The 25,864-nt window shown below is 42.6% G+C and overlaps 1 protein-coding gene across 1 annotated transcript in view; it reads right to left on the reverse strand.

The window, feature by feature from the left end:
- Window positions 1-2,484: 2,484 nt before the first annotated feature.
- The window catches only part of LOC135512530 (E3 ubiquitin-protein ligase RNF13-like), a 100,493-nt gene continuing 77,113 nt past the window's right edge, over window positions 2,485-25,864 (reverse strand). Inside the window, exons 9-10 of the mRNA XM_064934649.1 lie at window positions 6,110-6,190; window positions 2,485-4,055 (exon numbers count right to left, since the gene is read on the reverse strand). Of these exons, the coding sequence (XP_064790721.1) occupies window positions 3,700-4,055; window positions 6,110-6,190 (437 nt within the window). The 3' untranslated portion in view covers window positions 2,485-3,699. The remainder of the gene's footprint in view (window positions 4,056-6,109; window positions 6,191-25,864) is intronic.

Below are 25,864 nucleotides of genomic sequence, written 5' to 3' on the forward strand. Positions count from 1 at the left end.
GCCTTCCACAAGTTTCCCACAATAAGTTGGGTGAATTTTGGCCCATTCCACCTGACGTTCCTCCTGGCCCATACCTCTGTCATTGAAAATAAGAATTTGTTCTTAACTGACTTGCCTAGTTAAATAAAAGGTGTTAAAAAAATTTTTTTTTTTTAAATGAGCTGGTGCAGGCCTCCTTGCTCGACATGCTTTTTTTTTTATTTCTGCCCACAAATGTTCTATAGGATTGAGTTCAGGGCTTTATGATGGCCACTCCAATACCTTGACTTTGTTGTCCTTAAGCCATTTTGCCACTTTGGAAGTATGCTTGGGGTCATTGTCCATTTGGAAGACCATTTGCGACCAAGCTTGAACTTCCAGACTGATGTCTTGATGTTGCTTCAATATATGCACATAATGCCATCTATTTCGTGAAGTGCACCAGTCCCTCCTGCAGCAAAGTAGCCCCACAACATCATGCTGCCACCCCTGTGCTTCACGGTTGGGATTTGTTCTTCGGGCTTGCAAGCCCCCGCCTTTTTCCTCCAAACTTAACGATGGTCATTATGGCCAAACAGTTCTATTTTTGTTTCATCAGACCAGAGGACATTTCTCCAAAAAGTACAATCTTTGTACCCATGTGCAGTTGCAAACCGTAGTCTGGCTTTTTTTAATGGAGGTTTTGGAGCAGTGGCTTCTTCCTTGCTGAGCAGCCTTTCAGGTTATGTTGATACAGGACTCGTTTTACTGTGGATATAGATACTTTTTTACCTGTTTCCTCCAGCATCTTCACAAGGTCCTTTGCTGTTGTTCTGGGATTGATTTGCACTTTTCTCCCCAAAGTACGTTCATCTCTAGGAGACAGAACGCGCCTCCTTCCTGAGTGGTATGACGGCTGTGTGGTCCCATGGTGTTTATACTTGCGTACTATTATTTGTACAGATGAACGTGGTACCTTCAGGTGTTTGGATATTGCACCCAAGGATGAACCGGACTTGTGGAGGATTACCATTTTTTTTCCTGAGGACTTGGCTGATTTCTTTAGATTTTTCCCATGATGTCAAGCAAAGAGGCACTGAGTTTGAAGGTAGGCCTTGAAATACTTCCACAGGTACACCTCTAATTGACTCAAATGATGTCAATTAGCCTATCGGAAGCTTCTAAAGCCATGACATAATTTTCTGGAATTTTCCAAGCTGTCTAAAGGCACAGTCAACTTAGTGTATGTAAACTTCTGACCCACTGGAATTGTGATACAGTGAATTATAAGTGAAATAAACAATTGTTGGAAAAATTACTTGTCATCCACAAAGTAGATGTCCTAACCGACTTGCCAAAACTAGTTTGTTAACAAGAAATTTGTGGAGTGGTTGAAACCAAGTTTTAATGACTCCAACCTAAGTATGTAAACTTTCGACTTCAACTGTATATGTTTAATTTATTTTATGCAACTTAAATTGTAATATAAATGTTAGGCTATAAATTTAGATTTTTAATACATTCTAAGGCTGCATGATGCACCTCTGACAATTTGAAAGAAGTCTCATGATAGGCATGAGCTCAGCTCTATTTCTTGCCAAGTCTGCACACACTTCCATCAGTCTCTCATTCACAATTTGACAAGCACTTGATAATATTCTCACCTATTAGACTATTCTTAATTTAATTTGTTATGTTACATATAGCCTACTAATATGTGTGGAACTATTTTCGAATAGCCCACAAACAAAAACTTGTTATCCGTAGCCTGCATTTGAATAGCAAATGGATGTTATGTGGGGCTATGTTTTTAATATGTAAGCATAGGTGGTGCGTCCATAAATCTAGGGGAAGCTAAACTTTCCCTAAAATCAATTTGAATTATACCGAGCAGAAATATGAACGCAACATGTGAAGTGTTGGTCCCATGTTTAATGCGCTGAAATAGAAGATCCAAGAAATGTTCCTTATGCACAAAAACCATATTTCTCTCAAATTTTTGGTACAAGTTTGTTTACATCCCTGTTCATGAGCATTTTTCCATTGCCAAGATAATCCAGCCACCTGACAGGTGTGGCATATCAAGAAACTGATTTAACAGCATGATCATTACCAGTGGCTTAACTTTGGTTTTAGAAGAGTGGTGTCAACTGGCGACTGGTCTGGTGGTTCTCCCTCAGAAGTTTTTGGAGCATCTTAAGTTAATTTCCTGCATTTCTACTTGGGCTGGCCCTGACAAAAAATGATCTTGGTCGACCAAGAGCAGTCTTCTTTTGACCAATCAAATTTTAAAACTTGTATTTATCCATATATAGAAACACCCTATGTGTTTTAATAAAATCAACTAGGCTATACAGTGCATTCGGAAAGTATTCAGACTCGACTTTTTCCACATTTTGTTACGTTACAGACTTATTCTAAAATTGATCCATCTGATCCATCATCATCTTGACGATGAAGAACACACTTCACTGTAGCTTTGTGCCTTGATCACAAACCTCTTGAAATAGATGGAAGGCCTCAGCATTTTGTTGACAAACAGTGTCTTTATTGAAGTGGAATTAAATTGAATACAGGCATGTGTGAGCATAAGATGTTTACAAGACATCAAATAAAAAGGCAACAGGACTCAACATAGAACAGTTCAAGTCATATTAAAAAAAAAAATTTTTACTTGTAGAACGTCCTACGTACAATATGTCGTGAAACCAAATACATGTTGCAAGACCTATCCACCAATGGCATAATGCATTTCAGAGAAGTGGTATGTGATGGGTCTAGATTAGCCAAATGAAGTCTACAGCAAGCTGCTTGTAGCAGTGTCGATGCGGGTACTACCTGAACAAAACTGTTTCTCCCCACCCCCTCTGCTTGTATTACATGACTGCTGAGAGGTTACCCATAACATTGGGCAAACACACAGCAAACCTATCTTCCTTTGGCTGAATTGCATAACCGGTTTGGCTTAATTTTGTCTGTGCAGGTCAACATAACATATCAGTCGCATCAAAATCATACTCTGAGATGAGCGACTGGCTCCCGGATCTCAGGGTAGAGACCGATTGTCAAAACCCAGTTCCCATGGCCAATCGTTTTTATATATTCAAATGGAAAAGGTCAGTTCAATCGATTTTATAAAAGGCTGTTGTATAGTACTTTGATTTAGATATTTCTATACAGCAGAAATATATACAATATAACATATTTTGTTGCTTCTCCAGACTACAGATATACAGGCTACAAAATAATCAATGTTTTAAGATGTTAATTATGGTGATCTATACATTATTTATATACTCAATGCATTCCTTCACAGTTGATGTCAAGCATGCTTGTGCACACGAGAGCCTCGAGCCCTTTCTCACAGTGAATAGAGTATAACCCTAGTTGGAGGATGTCTGCAGAAAACCACCCCATACTGACAAACCAGAGTAAAATACAGTCTACTGTACGGCAACATTCCTGTGAAATCGACGCCGTTTAGCCGAAAACACATGACGACACCATCTGCACATTGTCCCACCCTTCAGTAATCAGGTTAAAAATACAACAAATGGAGAATTAAGGTGATTTGCATTCTAAACTTGGAGGGAGATAAAATAGATTTTTATTAAACAGAGATGTAAAAATGAAACAAATCCTCTTGACCACGCCACCAGCGTGAGTCTCTGCAACCCCATAGGGTGAGTGGGAGAGAGGGGCGGGGGACCGGCCACCTGTCTGTCAACTCAGCCCAACCAATCAGGCGCGGACCGGGTCGTGGTCGTCAGGACGAGGCTCCTGCAGCTGCACCACTGTCTCCACGGTGACCTCGCTGTCGTCACTGGTGTCCAGATGGTCGTCTTCATACTCGGAGGACTCCTGATCGGGCTCGGAACGTGAGGCGCCAGACATGGTGCCAAAAGAGTGGCCGCTGGTGGAGGCCAGGGAGCGCAGCAACGGGGTGCTCTCTGACACCTCGTTCTCATCGGGCCCGCTGTCGCCCTCCTCCGAATCGGAGTCTGAGTCGCCCGCAGAGGGGACCACCTTCTGCTTGCACACAGGACACGTCTTCCTGGTCTTGGTCAGCCAGGGGTCCACACACTTGTTGTGGTAGGCTGGAGGGAGGGAGAGGACAGGGAAAAAGGTCATGACACTCACAATCAGCATGTAGGTTTTTTCTATTGTTGTAAATCAAAGGTACAACACACAAGGTAATCCTAAGGGTGTGCTTGTTATCTACTGACTATATAAGGGTGGACAATTTTGATTAGGTTTGGCTACAACACCTGGACAGGGTAATGGGGAATTTCAAAGGCAAACCTAGCTTAATGTATTAATGTATAGGTTTACAATTAGGGGATTGTGGACATTTCAGGATATAATGCTTTAAAACCAGCCATTTTCAACAAGAAAATGGCATTTAGTCTATTTAACTTCTACATTACCAGTACTGTATACAGTATTAGTATAGCTTGACAGTGTCCAGAAGCTACGGCGGTTTTCTAAGAACACTAGCGGTCAGGCCAGCTGCATATTAGATGCAGCAAAGTGAGCTGGAGCCAAATAGATGATTTTCTGGGATGATACAGACAGTCATGGTTCAAGGAACAGCACAGGGTGCAGTAGTGCCCTTCAGACTGTCTCCCACTGAGACATCAACACATGACCTGGTGTTTTATACTACATCGTCAAAAGTATGTGGACATCTGCTCATTCCAAAATCATGGGCATTAATATGGAGCTAGTCCCCCCTTTGCTGCCTCCACTATTTCCACTAGATGTTGGAAAACATTGCTGCGGGGACTTGCTTCCATTTAGCCATGCACATTAGTGAGGTTGGGCACTGATATTGGGCGATTATGCCTGGCTCGCAGTCAGCGTTCCAATTCATCCCAAAGGTGTATGATGGGGTAGAGGTCAGGGCTCTGTGCAGGCCAGTCAGGTTCTTCCACACCAATCTCGACAAACCATTTCTGTATGGACCTTGCTTTGTGCACATGGGGATTGTCATGCTGAAACAGGATTGGGCCTTACCCAAACTGTTGCTACCAAGTTGGAAGCACAGTATGCTGTAGCGTTAAGATCTCTCTTCACTGGAACTAATGGGCCTAGCCCAAACCATGAAAAACAGCCCAAGACCATTATTCCTCCTCCACAAAACTTTATAGTTGGCACTATGCATTAGGGCAGGTAGCGTTCTCCTGGCAGCCGCCAAACCCAGATTCGTCCGTTGGACTGCCAGATGGTGAAGCATGATTCCTCACTCCAGAAAACACTGCTCCTCACTACACAGAATGCGTTTCCACAGCTCCAAGGTCCAATTGCGGTGAACTTTACACCACTCCAGCCGACGCTTGGCATTGCGCGTGGTGATCTTAGGCTTGTGTGTGGCTGCTCGACCATGGAAACCCATTTAATGAAGCTCCCGATGAACAGTTCTTCTGTAGACGTTGCTTCTAGAGGCAGTTTGGAACTTGGTAGTGAGTGTTGCAACTTTAGGACAGACAAATTTTATGCGCTTCAGCACTCGGCGGTCCTGTTCTGTGAGTTTGTGTGGCCTACCATTTGCGGCTGAGCCGTTGTTGCTCCTAGACATTTCCACTTCACAATAACAGCCTTTACAGTTGACCGGGGCAGGTCTAGCAAGGCAGAAATTTGAAGAACATACTTGTTAGAAAGGTGGCATTCTATGACGATGCCACATTGAAAGTCACTGAGCTCTTCAGTAAGGCCATTCTACTGCCAATGTTTGTCTATGGAGATTGCATGGCTGTGTGCTTGATTTTATACACCTGTCAGCAATGGGTGTGGATGAAATAGCTGAATCCACTCATTTGGAATGGGTGTTCACATACTTTTGTGTATCTAGAGCAGTGTTTCCCAACTCTCGTCTTCCAACAACACACATTTTTGTTGTAGCCCTGGACAAAAACACCCGTTTCAACTCATTGAGGACTTAGTGATTAGTTGACTCATTTAAATTAGGTGTGCTTGTCTGGGGCTACAACAAAAATGTGTACTTTTGGGGGTTCTTGAGGACTAGAGTTGGAAAACACTGATCAAGAGGACTGCAGTGGAGGAGCACAGGTGGCAAGTCGATGGGTTTAGGGTAGTAGGTTGTTGTGTGTGTGTCAGGAGGGGGTAGAGGGCATGGCAGGCCAAGCCTCACCGTGAGAGCAGGGCAGGACCCGGAGCTTGTCTCCCTCCTCGTACTCATCCAGGCATATGGCACACACATCGTAGGCGTCCCCTAGGTACAAAAGAAACACGGTTCAATGGTAGAACAAAATACAGAAAAGTCCTCTTAATAAAGACATTTTAATTTACTCAATTGTGTAGCCCGTATTTATTTAAATGACGAGCTGAGTCAAACTACTGTCAACTGACTCAGTGTGCCTTGCAAAAGTATTCACCCCCTTGGCATTTTTCATATTTTGTTGCATTACAACCTGTAATTTAAATTTAATTTCATGTAATGGGCATACACAAAATAATCCAAATTGGTGAAGTGAAAAAAATGACTTGTTTCAAAAAATTAAAAAATAAATAAAATTAAAAGTGATGTATGTATAAGTATTCATCCCTTTTGCTATGAAGCCCCTAAATAAGATCTGTAACCAATTACCTTCACAAGTCACATAATTATTTAAATAGTCCACCTGTGTGCAATCTAAGTGTCACTTAATCTCAGTATATATACACCTGTTCTGAAAGGCCCCAGAATCTGCAACACCATTAAGCAAGGGGCACCACCAAGCAAGTGGCACCATGAAGACCAAGGAGCTCTCTAAACAGGTCAGGAACAAAGTTGTGGAGAAGTACAAATCAGGGTTGGGTTCTAAAAAAATATCAGAACTTTGAACATCCCACGGAGCACCAATAAATTGATCCTATTAAAAAAACCTGCCAAGAGAGGGCCACCCTTAAAAAAATAAAAGAGAGTCGCACACTAGGAGCTCAGATGCAAAAATATTTATGTCCAGTGTTTCGACAGACAAGCTGTCTTCATCAGGGTATAATGATAAACACTGCGGGATGACTCATTTATATAGTGTCAAAAGACACACACAGGTGTCTGTAATCATGGCTGGGTGTGGCCTGTGGTTAATTCTCATACAAAAAACATAAATGGATAGCGTACGATCATAGATCAAATTTGGCTACATAAGCCTACAAACATTTACAATAGCAAAATCACAAGAATGGCTTCAGATCAAAGTCTACGTTGAGACCGAAGGGAGCAAGGGTCCTTAAATTCAAGATCCAGGCAGCCTCTCGTTTTAACAATAAATTCTCGAGGTCACCCCCTCTCTAAGGGAGGCATGACATGTTCGATGCCAATATAACGTAGAGACGAAATCAAGTGATTTTCTTCCAAAAAGTGGGCCGCAACTGGGTAAGTCGAGTTTTTGCACTTAATGGTGTTACGATGCTCCGAGATACGTACTTTTAATTCGCTCATTTTTACCACAAGGACAAGTTATAAGATAAATAACTGCCTTAGTGGAGCATGTGATAACACCTTTGATTGGGGTCTGTTTCCCTGTTTGGGGGTGTTTGAAGGATCTACATTTATAAGTGCCATTGCATTGAGCACAGCCATTACATTCGTAGTTTCCATCCAGTAGGGGTGCAAATGGATGTTGTGCAGCGATATCTTGGGGTGGTAAATCAGAGTTTACCAATTGATCACTGAGGTTTCTGCCTCGCGAGAATACGACCAAGGGAAGGTCCGAAAACACATTACCGATACTATCATCGGATCTTAGAATGTGCCAATGTTTGAACGATTCCCTTAATTTGTTCCGAGCACTTTGAATAGTGGGTAGTTAGAATGCAAGAATGCTTATTTTTGTGAGGTCATGTTTTGTTTTGAATTTTCTCAATGGCAGTATCAATCTGACCATTTTTATACCCCCTCTCCTTGAATTTTCTTTGCGTCTCAGCCATATTTCTTTCGAAATCTGATTGTTTTTTTACAAATTATTTTGATTCGATAGAATTGGCTGTAGGGCAAACTGTTTTTCAAGGGAAGTGGATGACAACTATCAGCCCTCAACAAAATGTTACGATTAGTAGGTTTCCTGTAAAGATCAGTGTATAGAACATTAACTTCACACAAGATCAAAAGATCAAGAAAACTGATTTGACGTGTATCAGATTGAGAGAGGGCTGCCCACCAAAACTCACAGACCAGGCAAAGAGGGCATTAATCAGAGAGGCAACAAAGAGACCAAAGATGACCCTGAAGCTGCAAAGCTCCACAGCGGAGATTGGAGTATCTGTCGATAGGACCACTAAGCCGTACACTCCACAGAGCTGGGCTTTAAGGAAGAGTGGCCAGAAAAAACATATAGGAGGTAATCTGGTTAGATGAGACTAAAATGTAGCTTTTTGGCAATCAAGGAAAATGCTATGTCTGGCGTAAACCCAACACCTCTCATCAGTCCGAGAACACCATCCCCACAGTGAAGAGTGGTGGTGGCAGCATCATGCTGTGGGGATGTTTTTCATCAGCAGGGACTGGGAAACTGGTCAGAATTGTAGGAATGATAAATGGTGCTAAATACAGGGAAATTCTTGAGGGAAACCTTTTTCAGTCTTCAAGAGATTTGAGACTGGGACGGAGGTTCACCTTCCAGCAGGACAATGACCCATAGCATACTGCTAAAGCAACACTTGAGTGGTTGAAGGGGAAACATTTAAATGTCTTGGAATGGCCTAGTCAAAGCCCAGACCTCAATCCAATTGAGAATCTGTGGTATGACTTAAAGATTGCTGTACACCAGCGGAACCCATCCAACTTGAAGGAGCTGGAGCAGTTTTGCCTCGAAGAATGGGCAAAAATCAGTGGCGAGATGTGCCAAGCTTATAGAGACATAACCCAAGAGACTTGCAGCTGTAATTGCTGCAAAAGGTGGCTCTACAAAGTATTGACTTTTATGTTGGGGGATGGGGGGGGGGTAGGAATAGTTATGCATGCTCAAGTTCTGTTTTTTTGTCTTGTTTGTTTCACAATAAAAAAATATTTTGCATCTTCAAAGTGGTAGGCATGTTGTGTAAATCAAATGATACAAACCCCCCAAAAATCAAATTTAATTCCAGGTTGTCAGGCAACAAAATAGGAAAAGTGCCAAGGGGGTGAATACTTTTGCAAGCCACTGTACCTCCGCTTTCAAGTCATTTCCCTACATTTGTTTCGGACTAAGTTCTCACTCTTTCTAAAATTCCACCCCAAGCACATTCCCGCCATGTATGTGGCTACCAAACTGGGCCAAACCTTAACTGACTTGCCTAGTTAAATAAATAAAGTTTAAAAAAAATCAAATGCACTCCCTTTCAAATTCCACAGCATTCTTTCTTGCCCCTTCCCTTGTGGGGAGGACGAGGTGCTGTGCTGTGGAGGGTGCCGGATATGTGGGCCAGTGTTTATTTAAGCTTTAAATGAGCATGTTTTGCTGCTCCTCAGTACCCGTGCCAGGATTGCATGTAACCGTATAAGGATGGGGAGTCATGTCCACCCCCCCCCTTCACTAAAGTCACAGACTCAATCTCTCCCTCTTTTTTACTTTCCTCTGTCTCGTGCTCTCATTTTCTCAGACTGTCTTTGTTGCCTGTCTACAACTTTATTTTTTTCTCTCTGTCTGTCATTGTCACTTCTTGTCTTTATCCATTTCTTCCTCTCTCTCCTCCTCTCTCTGTCCGAACTTGAACCCAGTACTGGACGGGGGGGGGAGCATTTATAAAGGCATGGCTCCAGCACAAACCCAGAAAATGCTGATCTGTGGCACTGAGCTGTTCTGAGTGAAGTTGAGCACTAAGCAGAAAAATACTTTGACACCACAAACTCAAAGGGTGTGTACACTGCTAAGTAAGACATATGGAATAGCACAAAGGCACATTCACTAACAGTGACATCTAAGACCTGTTCCTCACTTGTCCCGAGAAGTTCTCCAGCATAACTCAATTTAACAACCTGATATCGCCAAGTAAGCAAAAACACAAGTATCCATACACTACATGAGCAAAGGTATGTGGACACTTGTTCGTCGAACATCTCATTCCAAAATCATGGCATTAATATGGAGTTGGTCCACCCATTGCTGCTCCACTCTTCTGGGAAGGCTTTTCACTAGATGTCGGAAACATTGCTGCGGGGACATGTTCCATTCAGCCACAAGAGCATTAGTGAGGTCGGACACTGATTTTGAGCGATTAAGCTTGGCTCGCAGTCGGCTTTCCAATTCATCCCAAAGGTGTTTGATGGAGTTGAGGTCATGACTCTGCACAGGCCAGTCAAGTTCTTCAACAGCAATCTTGACAAACCATTTCTGTATGGAGATCGCTTTGTGCACTGGGGCATTGTCATTCTGAAACAGGGAAGGGCCTTCCCCAAACTGTTGCCACAAAGTTGGAAGACCAGAATTGTCTAGAATGTCATTGTATGTTGTCACATTAGATTTCCCTTCACTGGAACTAGGGGGCTGAGCCCGACCATGAAAAATAGCCACAGACCATTATTCCTTCTCCACCAAACTTTGCAGTTGGCATTATGCATTGGGGCAGGTATATGATTTGTCGTTTCCACTGCTCCAGAGTCCAATGGAGGCGAGCTTTACACCACTCCAGCCGACGCATGGCATCACTCATGGTGATCTTAGGCTTGTGTGCGGCTGCTCGGCCATGGAAACCCACTTCGTGAAGATCCTGACTAACAGTTCTTGTGCTGATGTTGCTTCCAGAGGCAGTTTGAAACTCGGTAGTGTGTGCTGCAACCGAGGACAGACGATTTTTATGTTCTACGTGCTTCAGCACTCGGGGGTCCCGCTGTGAGCTTGTGTGGCCTACCACATCGCAGCTGAACCGTTGTTGCTCCTAGATGTTTCCACTTCACAATAACAGCCCTTACAGTTGTCCAGGGCAGCACGAGTAGAGCAGAAATTTTACAAACTGACTTGTTGGAAAAGTGTCATCCTATGACGGTGCCATTTTGAAAGTCATTGAGCACTTGTTTGTCTATGGAGATTGCATGGCGGAGTGCTCAATTTTATACACCACGGTGTGGCTGAAATAGCAGAATCCACTAATTTGAAGGGGTGTCCACATGCTTTTGCATGTATCATTTTTTAAACTTGTGTTCTTTACTATTCCATTGAGATGATTAATTAACCTTTTCCGTTCTTAATTTTCTGATTTCTAAATTACATTACTACGAGAGCCTTATTAGATTTTGTAATCTTCCAGTCAAATGCCCATATCAAGCAGTTCAAGTTTTTTTGTGTTTGTTGGTCAGAGAGAAGCACGGCAGCAGAATTCTCTGGTTGAGCAGAATTCACGGTCTGGTCATCTCTTTTCATGAAAGCATGGAATTAAACTACTCATGCTGATCAAAGGAGCTGGTGTGGGCACATTAATCACTAACTCCATTTCCTGGAACTTTCTACTGGGCAAAGTTAGTAATGGCATTCCTAATTACCTCACATACATCACGTCAACAAATGTCGGAACAGACCATGCATGACCATGTCATTCGAGAATGAAAAAACTGTTCTTACACAGCAGCATAAAACTAATTATTGAAGAATTTTCATCCAACCTTCAACCATGTTTGTAAGATTCTATCTTTAGACAGTAATGTTAATCAAACTCTATATGGTTTGATTGGCTGGTTATTATCCCATTATCGCTGATACAGACTCTTTTCAACACTACCCTTATCTGACATCGTGTTGAAGTGGCCCCTAAGGGCCTTTGGGGACCAGTAGTTTAAAAAGTGCCAGAATGTCAATGAATTTCTCCAGTCAGCCAGCCAGCATTCCTGGATCTCAGGAGGAATCACGCTCCCTTACTAAACTAATCAGAGCGAGGAGACAAGAGTGTGTGTGATGCGCACAGATCTGCACAGCTACCTACAGCTAGAGCCAACATGGCTGTGGTAAGGCTACTTGCTGTGATCTGTGACGAGAAGGGACTGTATCACAATACTCCCGCCTCACTGTTCACACAGTGTCACAGCCTCCGCAGCTGCTTACGCTCTGTGAGTGTGTGTGTGTACTCAGCCCAGGGCTGGAACAGAGCAGAGGGAGAGGAGGAGCACACACAGTGACTCATCAGTCGGAGAACCCTGGGGAGAGACGGGAGGGCAGGGGTCAGAGGGAGAGCCCGGTCCATCTCATAAACGGGGCGATGGGGTACCATCTTAGGTTCAGTGGTTTTAGAGGGTGAACTGGAGCAAGGGAAAATTAATCTCCCTGGCTTCTTCTGTTTCTCTGGAACTGCTGGTTTTGAGGTTTCTGTGTCTGCTCTCCGTCTGGTGGCGAAACCACACACACAGCTGGGCCCCTCAGTCTTAATCAGAGCCAGAAAGCTAGACAAAAAGCGCACAGTCACATGGTAAGCTTACAGTTCATTCGGGAAGTATTCAGACCCCTTCCACTTTTACACTTTTTGTTACGTTACAGCCTTATTCTGAAATGGATTCAATCGTTTTTCTTCCCTCATCAATCTACACACAATACCCCATATTGACTAAGTCAAAAACATAATTCCACTTTGACATTATGGGTTATTGTTTGTAACACAAAAAAATGTGGAAAAAGTCAAATGTTGTGAATACTTTCTGAAGGCACGGTTATCCTCCTCAGACTGGTATTGTGTGCTAATTACGCTGCTATTGTACATTGCATTGAGATAGGTACTCTAAGCCTATTCAGACCCCCCCCCTTCCTGCCAAATTCCTCATTAGCGCTGCAGGCTAGAAGCACCACACCTCAACGCACAGACTATACGGTAGGCCGGCTAATCAGCTAGCATCTCCCCCATGTCATCCCCCTGCCCAGAGAAGCCTGCATCGCTCAATTAAGGGAATGAATACACGCTTTATTCACGCCACCAGAGATATAATTGCATTAGCACACACTGCACTCCTCTGGGATTAGCCTAGAGTTGTGACGAGTCCATAAAACCAAGCCTGGAATGACAGGGAAAACAACTAAAAGGCCTAGTGCGCTAACACTACAATGTGATACCATTAGATTAGCATTGGCATCGCTAACACTGCTGATAATAACACAACTAACCTACAGCCAGAGGACATAGAGGCCAGTGTAGAGAGAAGTTGCTTCTAATTGTCTGTGACTTGTAGGCACTTCTGGGAGATGATGCGATTAAACCATTGTGGCGCATGGTTCCCATCTTCGTGTAACATTTTTCAGTGGGCACAGACTGGTTCCAATCCAAAGCCCTTAGTGACAGGCCCTCTCTTTCAATTGTCCACGCACATATGTAGACAAGCACACACAGTGCCAGTGAAGACCAGGCATCCACTTACTGTAGGTTCAGTTAAAAACCAGACTCAGCATCAGGTTTAGCTGAGGATGGTGACTAAGGGCACCATTCCCACACACACACACACTGACCCCTGGTTACGGGCACCCTGCCCAAACACAGCCCGCCGGGAGAATAGACAAGTGGAAGAGAGTGAGGTCATGGAGAAAGGGAAGCAGCAGACAGAAGCACTCAGCTTTGCCTTGCTGCGGTCACACAGTGGTGTTAGAGACAGCTAAAAATACCCTGGGCTGGAGAACGTGAGCTCTGAGTTCTGCATAAAAGGTATAAAAAGAGGTCCGTTCGTGTTGGCACACTTGTAAACAATTAGCGCAGAACGAGTCCAACGAGTGATCTAAAAGGTGGCTCCGTGATTCACGCTTGTCATCGCCCACCCCATGTAGAGAGATGTATGGGACGGCTGCAAGACTCGGCCTCGGACGAGTGTGTATCTGGGATACCATTCCATCCCGGAACACAGCACTGTCAGCCTTGCTATCCAGCTACCTCACCTTCCATGTTGAAATGGGGCCAAGCTGGCAAACTCGCTCCAGCCTATTAGGATCAACTAACAAGGTTTGTTATACTCCCCCTCAGGCCTAACAGGCCAATCAAAAAGCAAGGAAATGCTCAGATCATTGCTTTAAATGATAAATTGTCCAATCTCGGTCATTGACTACACTTCCCCCCCTTACCTACCACTACTTATTCATTCTCCATAAGACGGCGAGGTACAGGCCTTCCGGACTCCCCACAGGCCTATTCCACGCAAAGCAAGCAGAGATCCGGTGTGCAGGGATTAAAGGGTGATTAGGTAGAGCTTTGGTGTCCCCGCTTGGTATCGCCAAACAGTCTGACAGAGCCATCATCCTGACCAACCTGCCCTCTAAATACACCTCTGCTGTATTCAACCAGGATCTCAGCAATCACTGCCTCATTGCCTGCGTCCGTAGCGGGTCCGCTGTCAAACGACCACCCCTCATCACTGTCAAACACTCCCTTAAACACGTCAGCGAGCAGGCCTTTCTAATTGACCTGGCCCGGGTATCCTGGATAGCTGATGTTCTGAAAGAGCTGCAAAATCTGGACCCTGACAAATCAGCTGGGCTAGACAATCTGGACCCTTTCTTTCTAAAAATGATCCGCCACAATTGTTGCAACCCCTATTACTAGCCTGTTCAACCTCGCTTTCGTATCGTCTGAGATCCCTAAAGATTGGAAAGCTGCCGCGGTCATCCCCCTCTTCAAAGGGGGAGACACTCTAGACCTATATCTATCCTACCCTGCCTTTCTAAAACCTTCAAAAGCCAAGTTAAGAAACAGATCACTGACCATTTCGAATCCCACCGTACCTTCTCCGATATGCAATCTGGTTTCAGAGCTGGTCATGGGTGTACCTCAGCCACGCTCAAGGTCCTAAATGATATCATAACCACCATCAATAAAATACAACACTGTGCAGCTGTCTTCATCAACCTGGCCAAGGCTTTTGACTCTGTTAATCACCGCATTCTTATTGGCAGACTCAACAGCCTTGGTTTCTCAAATGACTGCCCCGCCTGGTTCACCAACTACTTCTCAGATAGAGTTCCGCGTGTCAAATCGGAGGGCCTGTTGTCCGGACCTCTGGCAGTCTCTATGGGGGTGCCACAGGGATCAATTCTCGGGCCGACTCTTTTCTCTGTATCCATCAATGATGTCTCTCTTGCTACTGGTGATTCTCTGATCCACCATTCTGTATACTTCTGGCCCCAGACGAGCTTCAATGCCATACAATACTACTTCTGTGGCCTCCAACTGTTCTTAAAAGCAAGTAAAACTAAATGCATGCTCTTCAACCGATCGCTGCCCGCACACGCCCGTCTAGCATCACTACTCTGGACGGTTCTGACTTAGAATATGTGGACAACTACAAACACCTAGGTGTCTGGTTAGACTGTAAACTCTCCTTCCAGACTCACATTAAGCATCTCCAATCCCAAAATTAAATCTAAAATCGGCTCCATATTTCACCACAAAGCATCCTTCACCCATGCTGCCAAACATATCCTCGTAAAGCTGACTATCTTACCGATCCTTAACTTCGGCAATGTAATTTACAAAATAGCTTCCAACACTCTACTCAGCAAATTGGATGTAGTCTATCACAGTGCCATCCGCTTTGTCACCAAAGCCCCATATACTACCCACCACTGCGACCTGTATGCTCTCGTTGGCTGGTCTTCGCTTCATATTCATCGCCAAACCCACTGGCTCCAGGTCATCTATAAGTCTTTGCTTAGTAAAGTGCCGCCTTATCTCAGCTCACTGGTCACCATAGCAGCACCCACCCGTAGCACGCACTCCAGCAGGTATATTTCACTGGTCAATGCCACTGTCAGCCAGAGAAATATGCTGAGAAGGATTATCACCACAGCAGGCAACGTACTTGGAGTCAAACAGACAGGCCTGGATGAGATCATTAAGGTCAGGGCCCTCCGCAAGGATCACAAAATAATTTTAGACCCAAGCCACCCCCTGTACCCAGACTTTGAACTACTCCCCTCTGGACGCAGGTATAGGGCACCCCTCAGCAGGAAAAACAGAACTAGACAATAATTTGTGCCAGGTGTGATATCCCTTCTAAATAGATCGGGCTCATGTTCCTATCAACTCAGTAAGGCCAGCAGGCTAGTCTTTAAAAAAATATATATATATTGGTATGTAACTGTTATGAAAGTTGTAGTGTCAATTTTGTTTTGTATTTTAACGCCACTTTAAACGTGTACATGACACTGCAACAACATTTCCCCATGGGGACAATAAAGTAAGTAAGTAACTAACTCCTCATTGGCCGCCTTTCCTTCCAGTTATCTGCTGCCAATGACTGGAACGAATTGCAAAAAAACCACTGAAGCTGGAGTCTTAGATCTCCCTCACTAACTTCAAGCATCAGCTGTCAGAGCAGCTTACTGATCATTGCATCTGTAAATAGCCCACCCAACTACCTTATCCCCATATTGTTATTTATTTTTATGCTCCTTTTCTTCCCAGTATCTCTACTTGCACATTCATCTTCTGCACATCTTTCCCTCCAGTGTTTAATTGCTAAATTGTAATTATTTTGCCAATATGGCCTATTTATTGCCTTACCTCCTTAATCTTATGACATCTGCACACACTGTATATAGATTTTTCTATTATGTTATTGGCTGTGCTGTACGTTTGTTTATCCCATGTGTAACTCTGTGCTGGTTAAATAAAGGTGAAAAAAATAAAAATAAAAAGAGCAAGCAGAAACATGGAGTTACGTTGCAGCCGTATTCTACAATGGATTATTTTTTTCCCCCTCATCAATCTACACACAATCCCCCTTACTGACAAAGGAAAAACAGATTTATAGAATTTCTATGCAAATTTATAACAAATAAAAAACTGAAATATCACATTTACATAAGTATTCAGACCCTTTACTCAGTACTTTGTTTAAGCACCATTGGCAGCGATTACAGCCTTGAGTCTTCTTGGGTAGGACGCTACAAGCTTGGCACACCTGTAGTTGGTGAGTTTCTCCCATTCTTCTCTGGAGATCCTCTCAAGCTCTGTCAGGTTGAATGGGGAGTGTCGCTGCACAGCTATTTTTAGGTCTCTCTAGAGATGTTTGATCGGGTTCAAGTCCGGGCTCTGGCTGGGCCACTCAAGGACATTCAGAGACTTGTCCCGAAGCCACTCGTGCATTGTCTTGGCTGTGTGCTTAGAGTTGTTGTCCTGATGGAAGGTAAACCTTCGCCCCAGTCTGAGGTCCTGAGCGCTCTGGTAAGGGTTTTCATCAAGGATCTCTCTGTACTTTGCTATGTTCATCTTTCCCTCGATCCTGACTAGTCTCGCAGTCCCTGCCGCTGAAGAAAATCCCTAAAAGCATGATGCTGCCACCACCATGCTTAACCGTAGGGATGGTGCCAGGTTTCCTCCAGATGTGACGCTTGGTATTCGGGCCAAAGAGTTGAGTCTTGGTTTCATCAGACCAGAGAATCTTGTTTCTCATGATCTGAGAGTCCTTTAGGTGCATTTTGGCAAATTCCAAGCGGGCTGTTATGTGCCTTTTACTGAGGAGTGGCTTCTGTCTGGCCACTCTACCATAAAGGCCTGATTGGTGGGGTGCTACAGAGATGGTTGTCCTTCTGGAAGGTTCTTCCATCTCCACAGAGGAACTCCGGAGCTCTGTCAGTGTGACCATCTGGTTCTTGGTTACCTCCCTGACCACAGCTGTCCAGTTTGGCTGGACAGCCAGCTCTAGGAAGAGTCTTGGAGGTTCCAAATGAATTCCATTTAAGAATGATGGTGGTCACTATGTTCTTTGGGATCTTCAATGCGGCAGACATTTTTTGGTACCCTTCCCTAGATCTGTGCCTCGACATAATCCTGTCTCTGAGCTCTACGGACAATTCCTTCGACCTCATGGCTTGGTTTTTGCTCTGACATGCACTGTCAACTGTGAGACCTTATATAGACAGGTGTGTGCCTTTCCAACTCATGTCCAGTCAATTAAATCTACCACAGCTGGACTCCAATCAAGTTGTAGAAACATCTCAAGGATGATCAATGGAAACAGGATGCACTTGAGCTCAATTTCGAGTCTAATAGCAAAGGGTCTGAATACTTTTGTAAATAAGGTATCTGTTTTAAGTTAATACATTTGCAAAATTGTCTAAAACCCTGTTTTCACTTCGTCATTATGGGGTATTGTGTGTAGATTGATGAGGGAAGAAAACGATGTAAAGAATTTTAGAATAAGGCTGTGGCAAAAGGGAAGGGGTCTGAATTATTTCCGAATGCACTGTATATCAAATATTTTTCAAATGTACTTAAAGATCCATTATTAGCATGTTTGAACCACTCCTATAAAATGGTACTATCAGTATCTCAGCAAGAAGGTCTGATTTCACTATTACTGAAACAGGACCCATGTGCTAAGTATGAAGATCCAGTCCAACTAAAAAACTGGAGGCCCCTTTACACTTCAGTGTTGTGATGCAAAATCCTAGCAAAATGCATAGCATATAAAATTAAAAAGGTGTTGTTGGAGATAATTCATCCTAATCAGACAGGTTTTTTACATGGATGATACATTGGAGATAATATAAGACAAGTACTTGAAACAATAGAACACCATGAAAAATTGAGAAACCAGAGCTGTGTTCGAATACCCATACTGACATTCAGACCGTTTCGCTCTCGGAGAGCACACTGGACGCTTGAGCCGAGGAGTAGGTTTGATTTACAGTAGGGCTGCCTTACAACGGCAGTCAAGCACCGAAGCTAATGTTGGCTAGCATGCTAGCTACTTCCAGACACAAATGAGACCACTCTGACCATTTTACTCGCTCTAGCAGAGCTGGTTAGGCAGTTTTCATGTTATCCGGAGCGTTGGTGACTGTAACTGTGCTGCTGAATTGTGGGGTTTTTCTAACGTTTACTGGCACCAGCCCTATTCAACAGGTTAAATTAAATGAATTATTCTGCATGATTCTGTATATAGCCAGAGCGAATTTACAAAAGCACCAGCATGTACATTGAGAACGCACAACAACTATACAATTTAGCTAAGCTCGGAATGACGGGAATAATCAAGTCAATAAACATTTGGTAGTTAGTTAGATAGCCTATAGTTAATATACTGGCAAATTGGATGTATAAGTAGACAACTAACATTAGGTAGCTAGCTAACATACCGGTACATACTGTTGTAATGATATGCTATGCGGTTCATAAGGACAGCGTAGCTAACAAATTGTCAGCCAACATAACATGTAATGTAACTTATTTGAAAAGTCATTACTTTATTACATTGCTCAACATTTTCTAAACATTTGTCATAATTAGTTAAAGCAATTAATTTCTATCCGCTCTTGTTGGACTTCGGCTGCATATTTTCCGCCATTTTCTTCAAATCTGAAAAAGATGAAGCCATGCCCATTTCCTGAAGAATTGCATTATGGGCCCTAAGTATGGAAAGAGTGTCCTCTGCGAGTGTACTTCATGTTTTGTTAAATTTAGTACGACATCCGGAACTTTTGGCATACTAACTATATCATACTATGACCAAAAAGCATGCTATATACTCAACTTACGCCACAAATAGTACGGTTAGAATGAGGATTCGAACACAGCTCAGGTCTGGTATTCATAGTAGATTTTGAAAAGGCAAGAATTGATATATTCAGGGATGCAAACTAGTCACCTTTCGGCGAAATTCATCGTTTTGAATCCAAAATAGGTGACCTACGTGATTCGTGTAGATCCGACGAGAAAAGTTTGGCCGGAGAGACTACTGGCTGTATGCGAACTAGTGATGTGCATTTGGAGCAATACTGGCTGTATCCAAGGCTCAGCCAAATTGTTCACATAACAGAATGCAGCATGAGACTGAAGAGAGAAGAGAATGGCTAGTTACAGCATCAGCGCGTGCTCTGGAAAGACAGCGGGAGAGTTGAAAGGCAGTTTACCAGTTAACTTACAGCAGCGCGTCCCCTGAACGATATCGAAGAGATAGGTGATAAGCCTGACCACGGAAACGGGGGTGAGCTAGCTAACGTTACAACATCAGATGAGCTAACGTTAGTAACCTAACCAATTTGTTATAATATTAACTGGTAACGTTATACGACTCCTTGCCATTCCTCAAGTTTCCACTTTACAGTATGTGGTTAACTTTCAGAATGAGAGAATTAGGTGAAAATGAGACATTGCTTGTTAAACAAGTGTAGCTGGAGCTGGGCCTGGCTTAAGCTGGATGCCACTAGGTGAAAGGAACACCACACACTTTCCCACTTTTTCAATACAGTGGATACAAAAGGGTTACGTTAGGTGTACTCGCTGTCTGAAAGAGCAATTATGCCAACAAAGGGTATCATGCTCTGCTGGCACATTGTAGAACAGATGTCCACAGGCAGAAAGTGTACAATGCAGTGTAGCACAAAGATATTGCTTTTGTTGTGTTGAACTTGACAGTAACAAGTGTGTGAGTGAGAGGGGATTATTACATATTTTACTCAATAAAACGTTATTTTTGCACACATGTAGCCTTGTACACTTGATCAATGTCTACTATAGTGGCCACTATAATAATTATATTTCTACTTAAGATATTTTTTTCCCAAGTGCAATATTTAGATGTGTGTGGTAACAAGTGTTCTATTATAAAGGCTGTCATGGATAACTGCAATATTGGTGTATTGTTTTTTTCTCTAGGCTTGAGTGTCATTTAGTAAAGCCTAGGAAACAAATAACATTGGACTGCTTTCTTTACATTTGTTTAGCTGTGAGTTAGGTTCACATGAACCACTTTTTATTTTACAGACAGAGTCTGATCATTTATGTCAAATTCTTTGTTTAATTAGTTAAAACCTGCTTTTCCCCTTGGAGGGATTTTTATTTTTACATGTTTCAGTGCAAAACAAATATGCCACCTTTTTTGGCCCTCACCAGTTTTCACCCCTGTATATAAATGTCTGGAATTTTTTAATTTAGGAGAATCTCTTATACAATGGCTTAAAGTTATGTATAGTAACCCCAGGTGTAAAATAATAAATAATGTCTACTTCTCAAAAAGTAATAAACTGTCAAGAGGAGTAAAACAAGGTTGTCCACTGTCGGCGTATCTATTTATTATGGCCATCGGAATGTTAGCTATTAAAATCAGATCCAACAATAATATAGAGGGGCTAGAAATCCAGGGCTTAAAAACCAAGGTGTCATAGTACGCTGATGACTGAAGTTTCCTCTTAAATCTGCAATATTGATCCGTGATCAGCCTTATAGATGATCTAGATCATTTTTCTTACCTCAGCCAAATAGATTTCAACTCAGTTTTTCACAATTCCTGACATTTAATCCTAGTACAAATTCCCTGTCTTAGGTCAGTTAGGATCACCACTTTATTTTAAGAATGTGAAATGTCAGAATAATAGTAGAGAAAATTATTTATTTCAGCTTTTATTTCTTTCATCACATTCCCAGAAGTTTACATACACTCAATTAGCATTTGGTTGCATTGCCTTTAAATTGTTTAACTTGGGTCAAATGTTTTGGGTAGCCTCCCACAATAAGTTGGGTGAATTTTGGTCCATTCCTCCTGACAGAGCTGGTGTAACTGAGTCAGGCTAGTAGGCCTCCTTGCTCACACATGCTTTTTCAGTTCTGCCCACAAATGTTCTATATGATTGAGGTCAGGCTTTGTGATGGCAACTCCAATACCTTGACTTTGTTGTCCTTAAGCCATTTTGCCACAACTTTGGAAGTATGCTTGGGGTCATTGTCCATTTGGAAGACCAATTTGCGACCAAGCTTTAACTTCTTGACTGATGTCTTGAGATGTTGCTTCAATATATCCACATCATTTTACTGCCTCATGATGCCATCTATTTCGTGAAGTGCACCAGACCCTCCTGCAGCAAAGCACCCCCACAACATGATGCCTCTCCCGTGCTTCACGATTGGGATGATGTTCTTCGGCTTGCAAGCCTCCCCCTTTTTCCTCCAAACATAATGATGGTCATTATGGCCAAATGGTTCCAATATTGTTTCATCAGACCAGAGGACATTTCTCCAAAAAGTATGATCTTTGTCCCCATGTGCAGTTGCAAACCGTAGTCCGGCTTTTTTTAATGGTGGTTTTGGAGCAGTGGCTTCTTCCTTGCTGAGCGGCCTTTCAGGTTATGTCGATTATAGGACTTGTTTTGTTGTCAATATAGATACTTTTGTACCTGTTTCCACCAGCATCTTCACAAGGTCCTTTGCTGTTGTTCTGGGATTGATTTGCACTTTTCGCACCAAAGTACATTTATCTCTAGGAGACAGAACATGTCTCCTTCCTGAAGGACCACAACATTCTGGTGGAAGAACAAAATGGTTTTTTTTGTAAATCCAGAGCCTGTATAGATAATATCTTCTCAGTCTGTAAAATAATTAGAAATAGATTACATGAAGCCTACTTTTGCATGTTTCATTGATTTCCAGAAAGCTTTTGATTTTGTAAATAGGGATCTTTTAGCCTATAGTTTGTTAAAGACAGGCGTTGATGGGACATTTTATCAAACAATCCAGTCTCTTTACAAAGTACCAATTGCTTGTGTGTGTGTTAATGAATATCGTACAGATTGGTTTCCCACACCCTCGGGTGTTAAACAAGGAGATGCCTTATCACCAACTTTGTTTGCTTTGTTTATAAATTATTTGGCAAAATAAATTAAAACAGTTAAATATTGGAGTAAGATATGATGAAATGCCAGGTATCCTTTTAAATGCTGATGATATTATTTTGATGGCAGAAACTGAACAAGACCTGCAGAACATGTTATTATGTGCAGTCAATTGGTGTAAAAGATGGAGACTCATGATTAACCAGACAAAAACACAGAATGCATTTTAGAAAACCAGCTACTATGAGAAGTGTTTTGCAGTTTTGTTGAAGACATTCTTGAGTTTACTAGCATTTATAAATATTTGGGTATTTTTATTGATGAACATATCACCTTTCTATATGCAACATTTGCCCTGGCCGACTCAGCAAGTAGAGCTCTTGGGGCGGGGGGGGTGTAATAGAAAAAACAAAAACACTCAAAGATATTGGTTATGCTACGTATTCCAAACTGTGTCAGACATGTGTGTGTCCTGTTCTGTACTATTCAGCAAGAGTGTGGGGTGCCATGAGGTGTCTTAAAAACGAACATGTCCATAGCAGAGCAGTACGTTACTTTTTAGGTGTACACAAGTTTGCACCTGTTCTTGCAATAACTGGGGACATGGGCTGTGAACCCTGTGAGGTGAGATGGAAGGCGTGTATGGTGAGACTTTGGAATAGACTGTGGGATATGCCAACTGCCATGAATAGCTCGTCAAGTTTTTCAATGGGATCTATCCATAGGGGGAGCCTGGGCAACTGAAATGTCTGACCTTTTTCAACAGTCTGACTGTGAACATCTGTATGAAAACCAAATTAAGGGAGACATAGATATGATTAAAAAACAACTGATGATGCAATATGACAAAAAATGGGTGGAGGAGATTAATCATAAACCCAAGTTGAGAACCTTCTGTTTGATTAAGGGTGAGTTTTTGTGTGAGAGATATATTATGTATTGCCTATCTAAAAACCATAGATTGCTATGTGCACAGGTAAGATCAGGGTTATTGCCTCTGCGTATTGAAACAGGGCGGTACTGTGGTGAAGTAGAATTATGTAATTATTGTGACCTCAAAGAAATAGAGAATGAAACTCATTTTATCCTCTATTGCCCTTTCTATCATGATATCCGCTTGCTCTTGTTCCAGAAAGCCCACCAGATATACCCTGGCATTATGTGGCTGAGTGATGAGGAGAAATTGAAATGGTTTATTTTGTCCATTGTGTATTTCTATTTGCAGAATATTTAGATAAAGCCTGGAATAAAGGAAAAAGGGCTACCTATAATTAAATTGTAAAAATATTTAGCGTCGATGTGGTTAATGGTGTTTGTGTATATAGATTGTGTATAGGCTTGTCTACCATATGAATCTTCTCTTAGTGTCAGACTGGGTTCAAGTGACGTACGTCTGTCTGTCTGTCTGTCTGTCTGTCTGTCTGTCTGTCTGTCTGTACGTACAGTGGGGCAAAAAAGTATTTAGTCAGCCACAAGTTCTCCCACTTAAAAAGATGAGGCCTGTAATTTTTGGTGGAAAATAAGTATTTGGTCAATAACAAAAGTTTCTCAATATACTCTTTGTTGGCAATGACAGAGGTCAAACGTTTTCTGTAAGTCTTCACAAGGTTTTCACACACTGTTGCTGGTATTTTGGCCCATTCCTCCATGCAGATCTCCTCTAGAGCAGTGATGTTTTGGGGCTGTTGCTGGGCAACATGGACTTTCAACTACCTCCAAAGATTTTCTATGGGGTTGAGATCTGGAGACTGGCTAGGCCACTCCAGGACCTTGAAATGCTTCTTACGAAGCCACTCCTTCGTTGCCCGGGCAGTGTGTTTGAGATCATTGTCATGCTGAAAGACCCAGCCACGTTTCATCTTCAATGCCCTTGCTGATGGAAGGAGGTTTTCACTCAAAATCTCACGATACATGGCCCCATTCATTCTTTCCTTTACACGGATCAGTCGTCCTGGTCCCTTTGCAGAAAAACAGCCCCAAAGCATGATGTTTCCACCCCCATGCTTCACAGTAGTTATGGTGTTCTTTGGATGCAACTCAGCATTCTTTGTCCTCCAAACACGACGAGTTGAGTTTTTACCAAAAAGTTATATTTTGGTTTCATCTGACCATATGACATTCTCCCAATCTTCTTCTGGATCATCCAAATGCTCTCTAGCAAACTTCAGACGGGCCTGAACATGTACTGGCTTAAGCAGGGGGACACGTCTGGCACTGCAGGATTTGAGTCCCTGGCGGCGTTAGTGTGTTACTGATGGTAGGCTTTGTTATTTTGGTCCCAGCTCTCTGCAGGTTATTCACTAGGTCCCCCCGTGTGGTTCTGGGATTTTTGCTCACCGTTCTTGTGATCATTTTGACCCCACGAGGTGAGATCTTGCGTGGAGCCCCAGATCGAGGGAGATTATCAGTGGTCTTGTATGTCATCCATTTCCTAATAATTACTCCCACAGTTGATTTCTTCAAACCAAGCTGCTTACCTATTGCAGATTCCGTCTTCCCAGCCTGGTGCAGGTCTACAATTTTGTTTCTGGTGTCCTTTGACAGTTCTTTGGTTTTGGCCATAGTGGAGTTTGGAGTGTGACTGTTTGAGGTTGTGGACAGGTGTCTTTTATACTGATAACAAGTTCAAACAGGTGCCATTAATACAGGTAACGTGTGGAGGACAGAGAAGCCTCTTAAAGAAGAAGTTACAGGTCTGTGAGAGCCAGAAATCTTGCTGGTTTGTAGGTGACCAAATACTTATTTTCCACCATAATTTGCAAATAAATTCATTAAAAATCCTACAATGTGATTTTCTGGATTTCTTTTCTCATTTTGTCTGTCATAGTTGAAGTGTACCTATGATGAAAATTACAGGCCTCTTTTATCTTTTTAAGTGGGAGAACTTGCACAATCAGTGGATGACTAAATACTTTCCCCCCCACTGTATGTATGTATACTATTTTACTGCTCTAGGGATGTAATTATTGTTTTGGATAACCCTATTTACTATTATGTATTGATTTATTTTTTCACTCTTTATGTGATGCACAATGCAGAGAACGCCGGAAGAAGAACGATCATTTAATTACCATAGTGAATTATTGTAATGTTTGTTTATGTGTCAATACTACTTCCGGCGCCGACAGAGATGGCTGCCTCGCTTCGCGTTCCTAGGAAACTATGCAATTTTTTGTTTGTTTTTCTGTGTTATTTCTTACATTAGTACCCCAGGTCATCTTAGGTTTCATTACATACAGTCGAGAAGAACTACTGAATATAAGAGCAGCGTCAACTCACCATCAGTACGACCAAGAATATGACTTTCGCGAAGCGGATCCTGTGTTCTGCCTTTCACCCAGAACAACGGAATGGATCCCAGCCGTAGACCCAAAAAAACGACTTCATAAAAGACGGAAACAAAGCGGTCTTCTGGTCAG

The sequence above is a fragment of the Oncorhynchus masou genome, chromosome 24, assembly GCF_036934945.1.
Source record: "Oncorhynchus masou masou isolate Uvic2021 chromosome 24, UVic_Omas_1.1, whole genome shotgun sequence".
NCBI classification, from domain to species: Eukaryota; Metazoa; Chordata; class Actinopteri; order Salmoniformes; family Salmonidae; genus Oncorhynchus; species Oncorhynchus masou.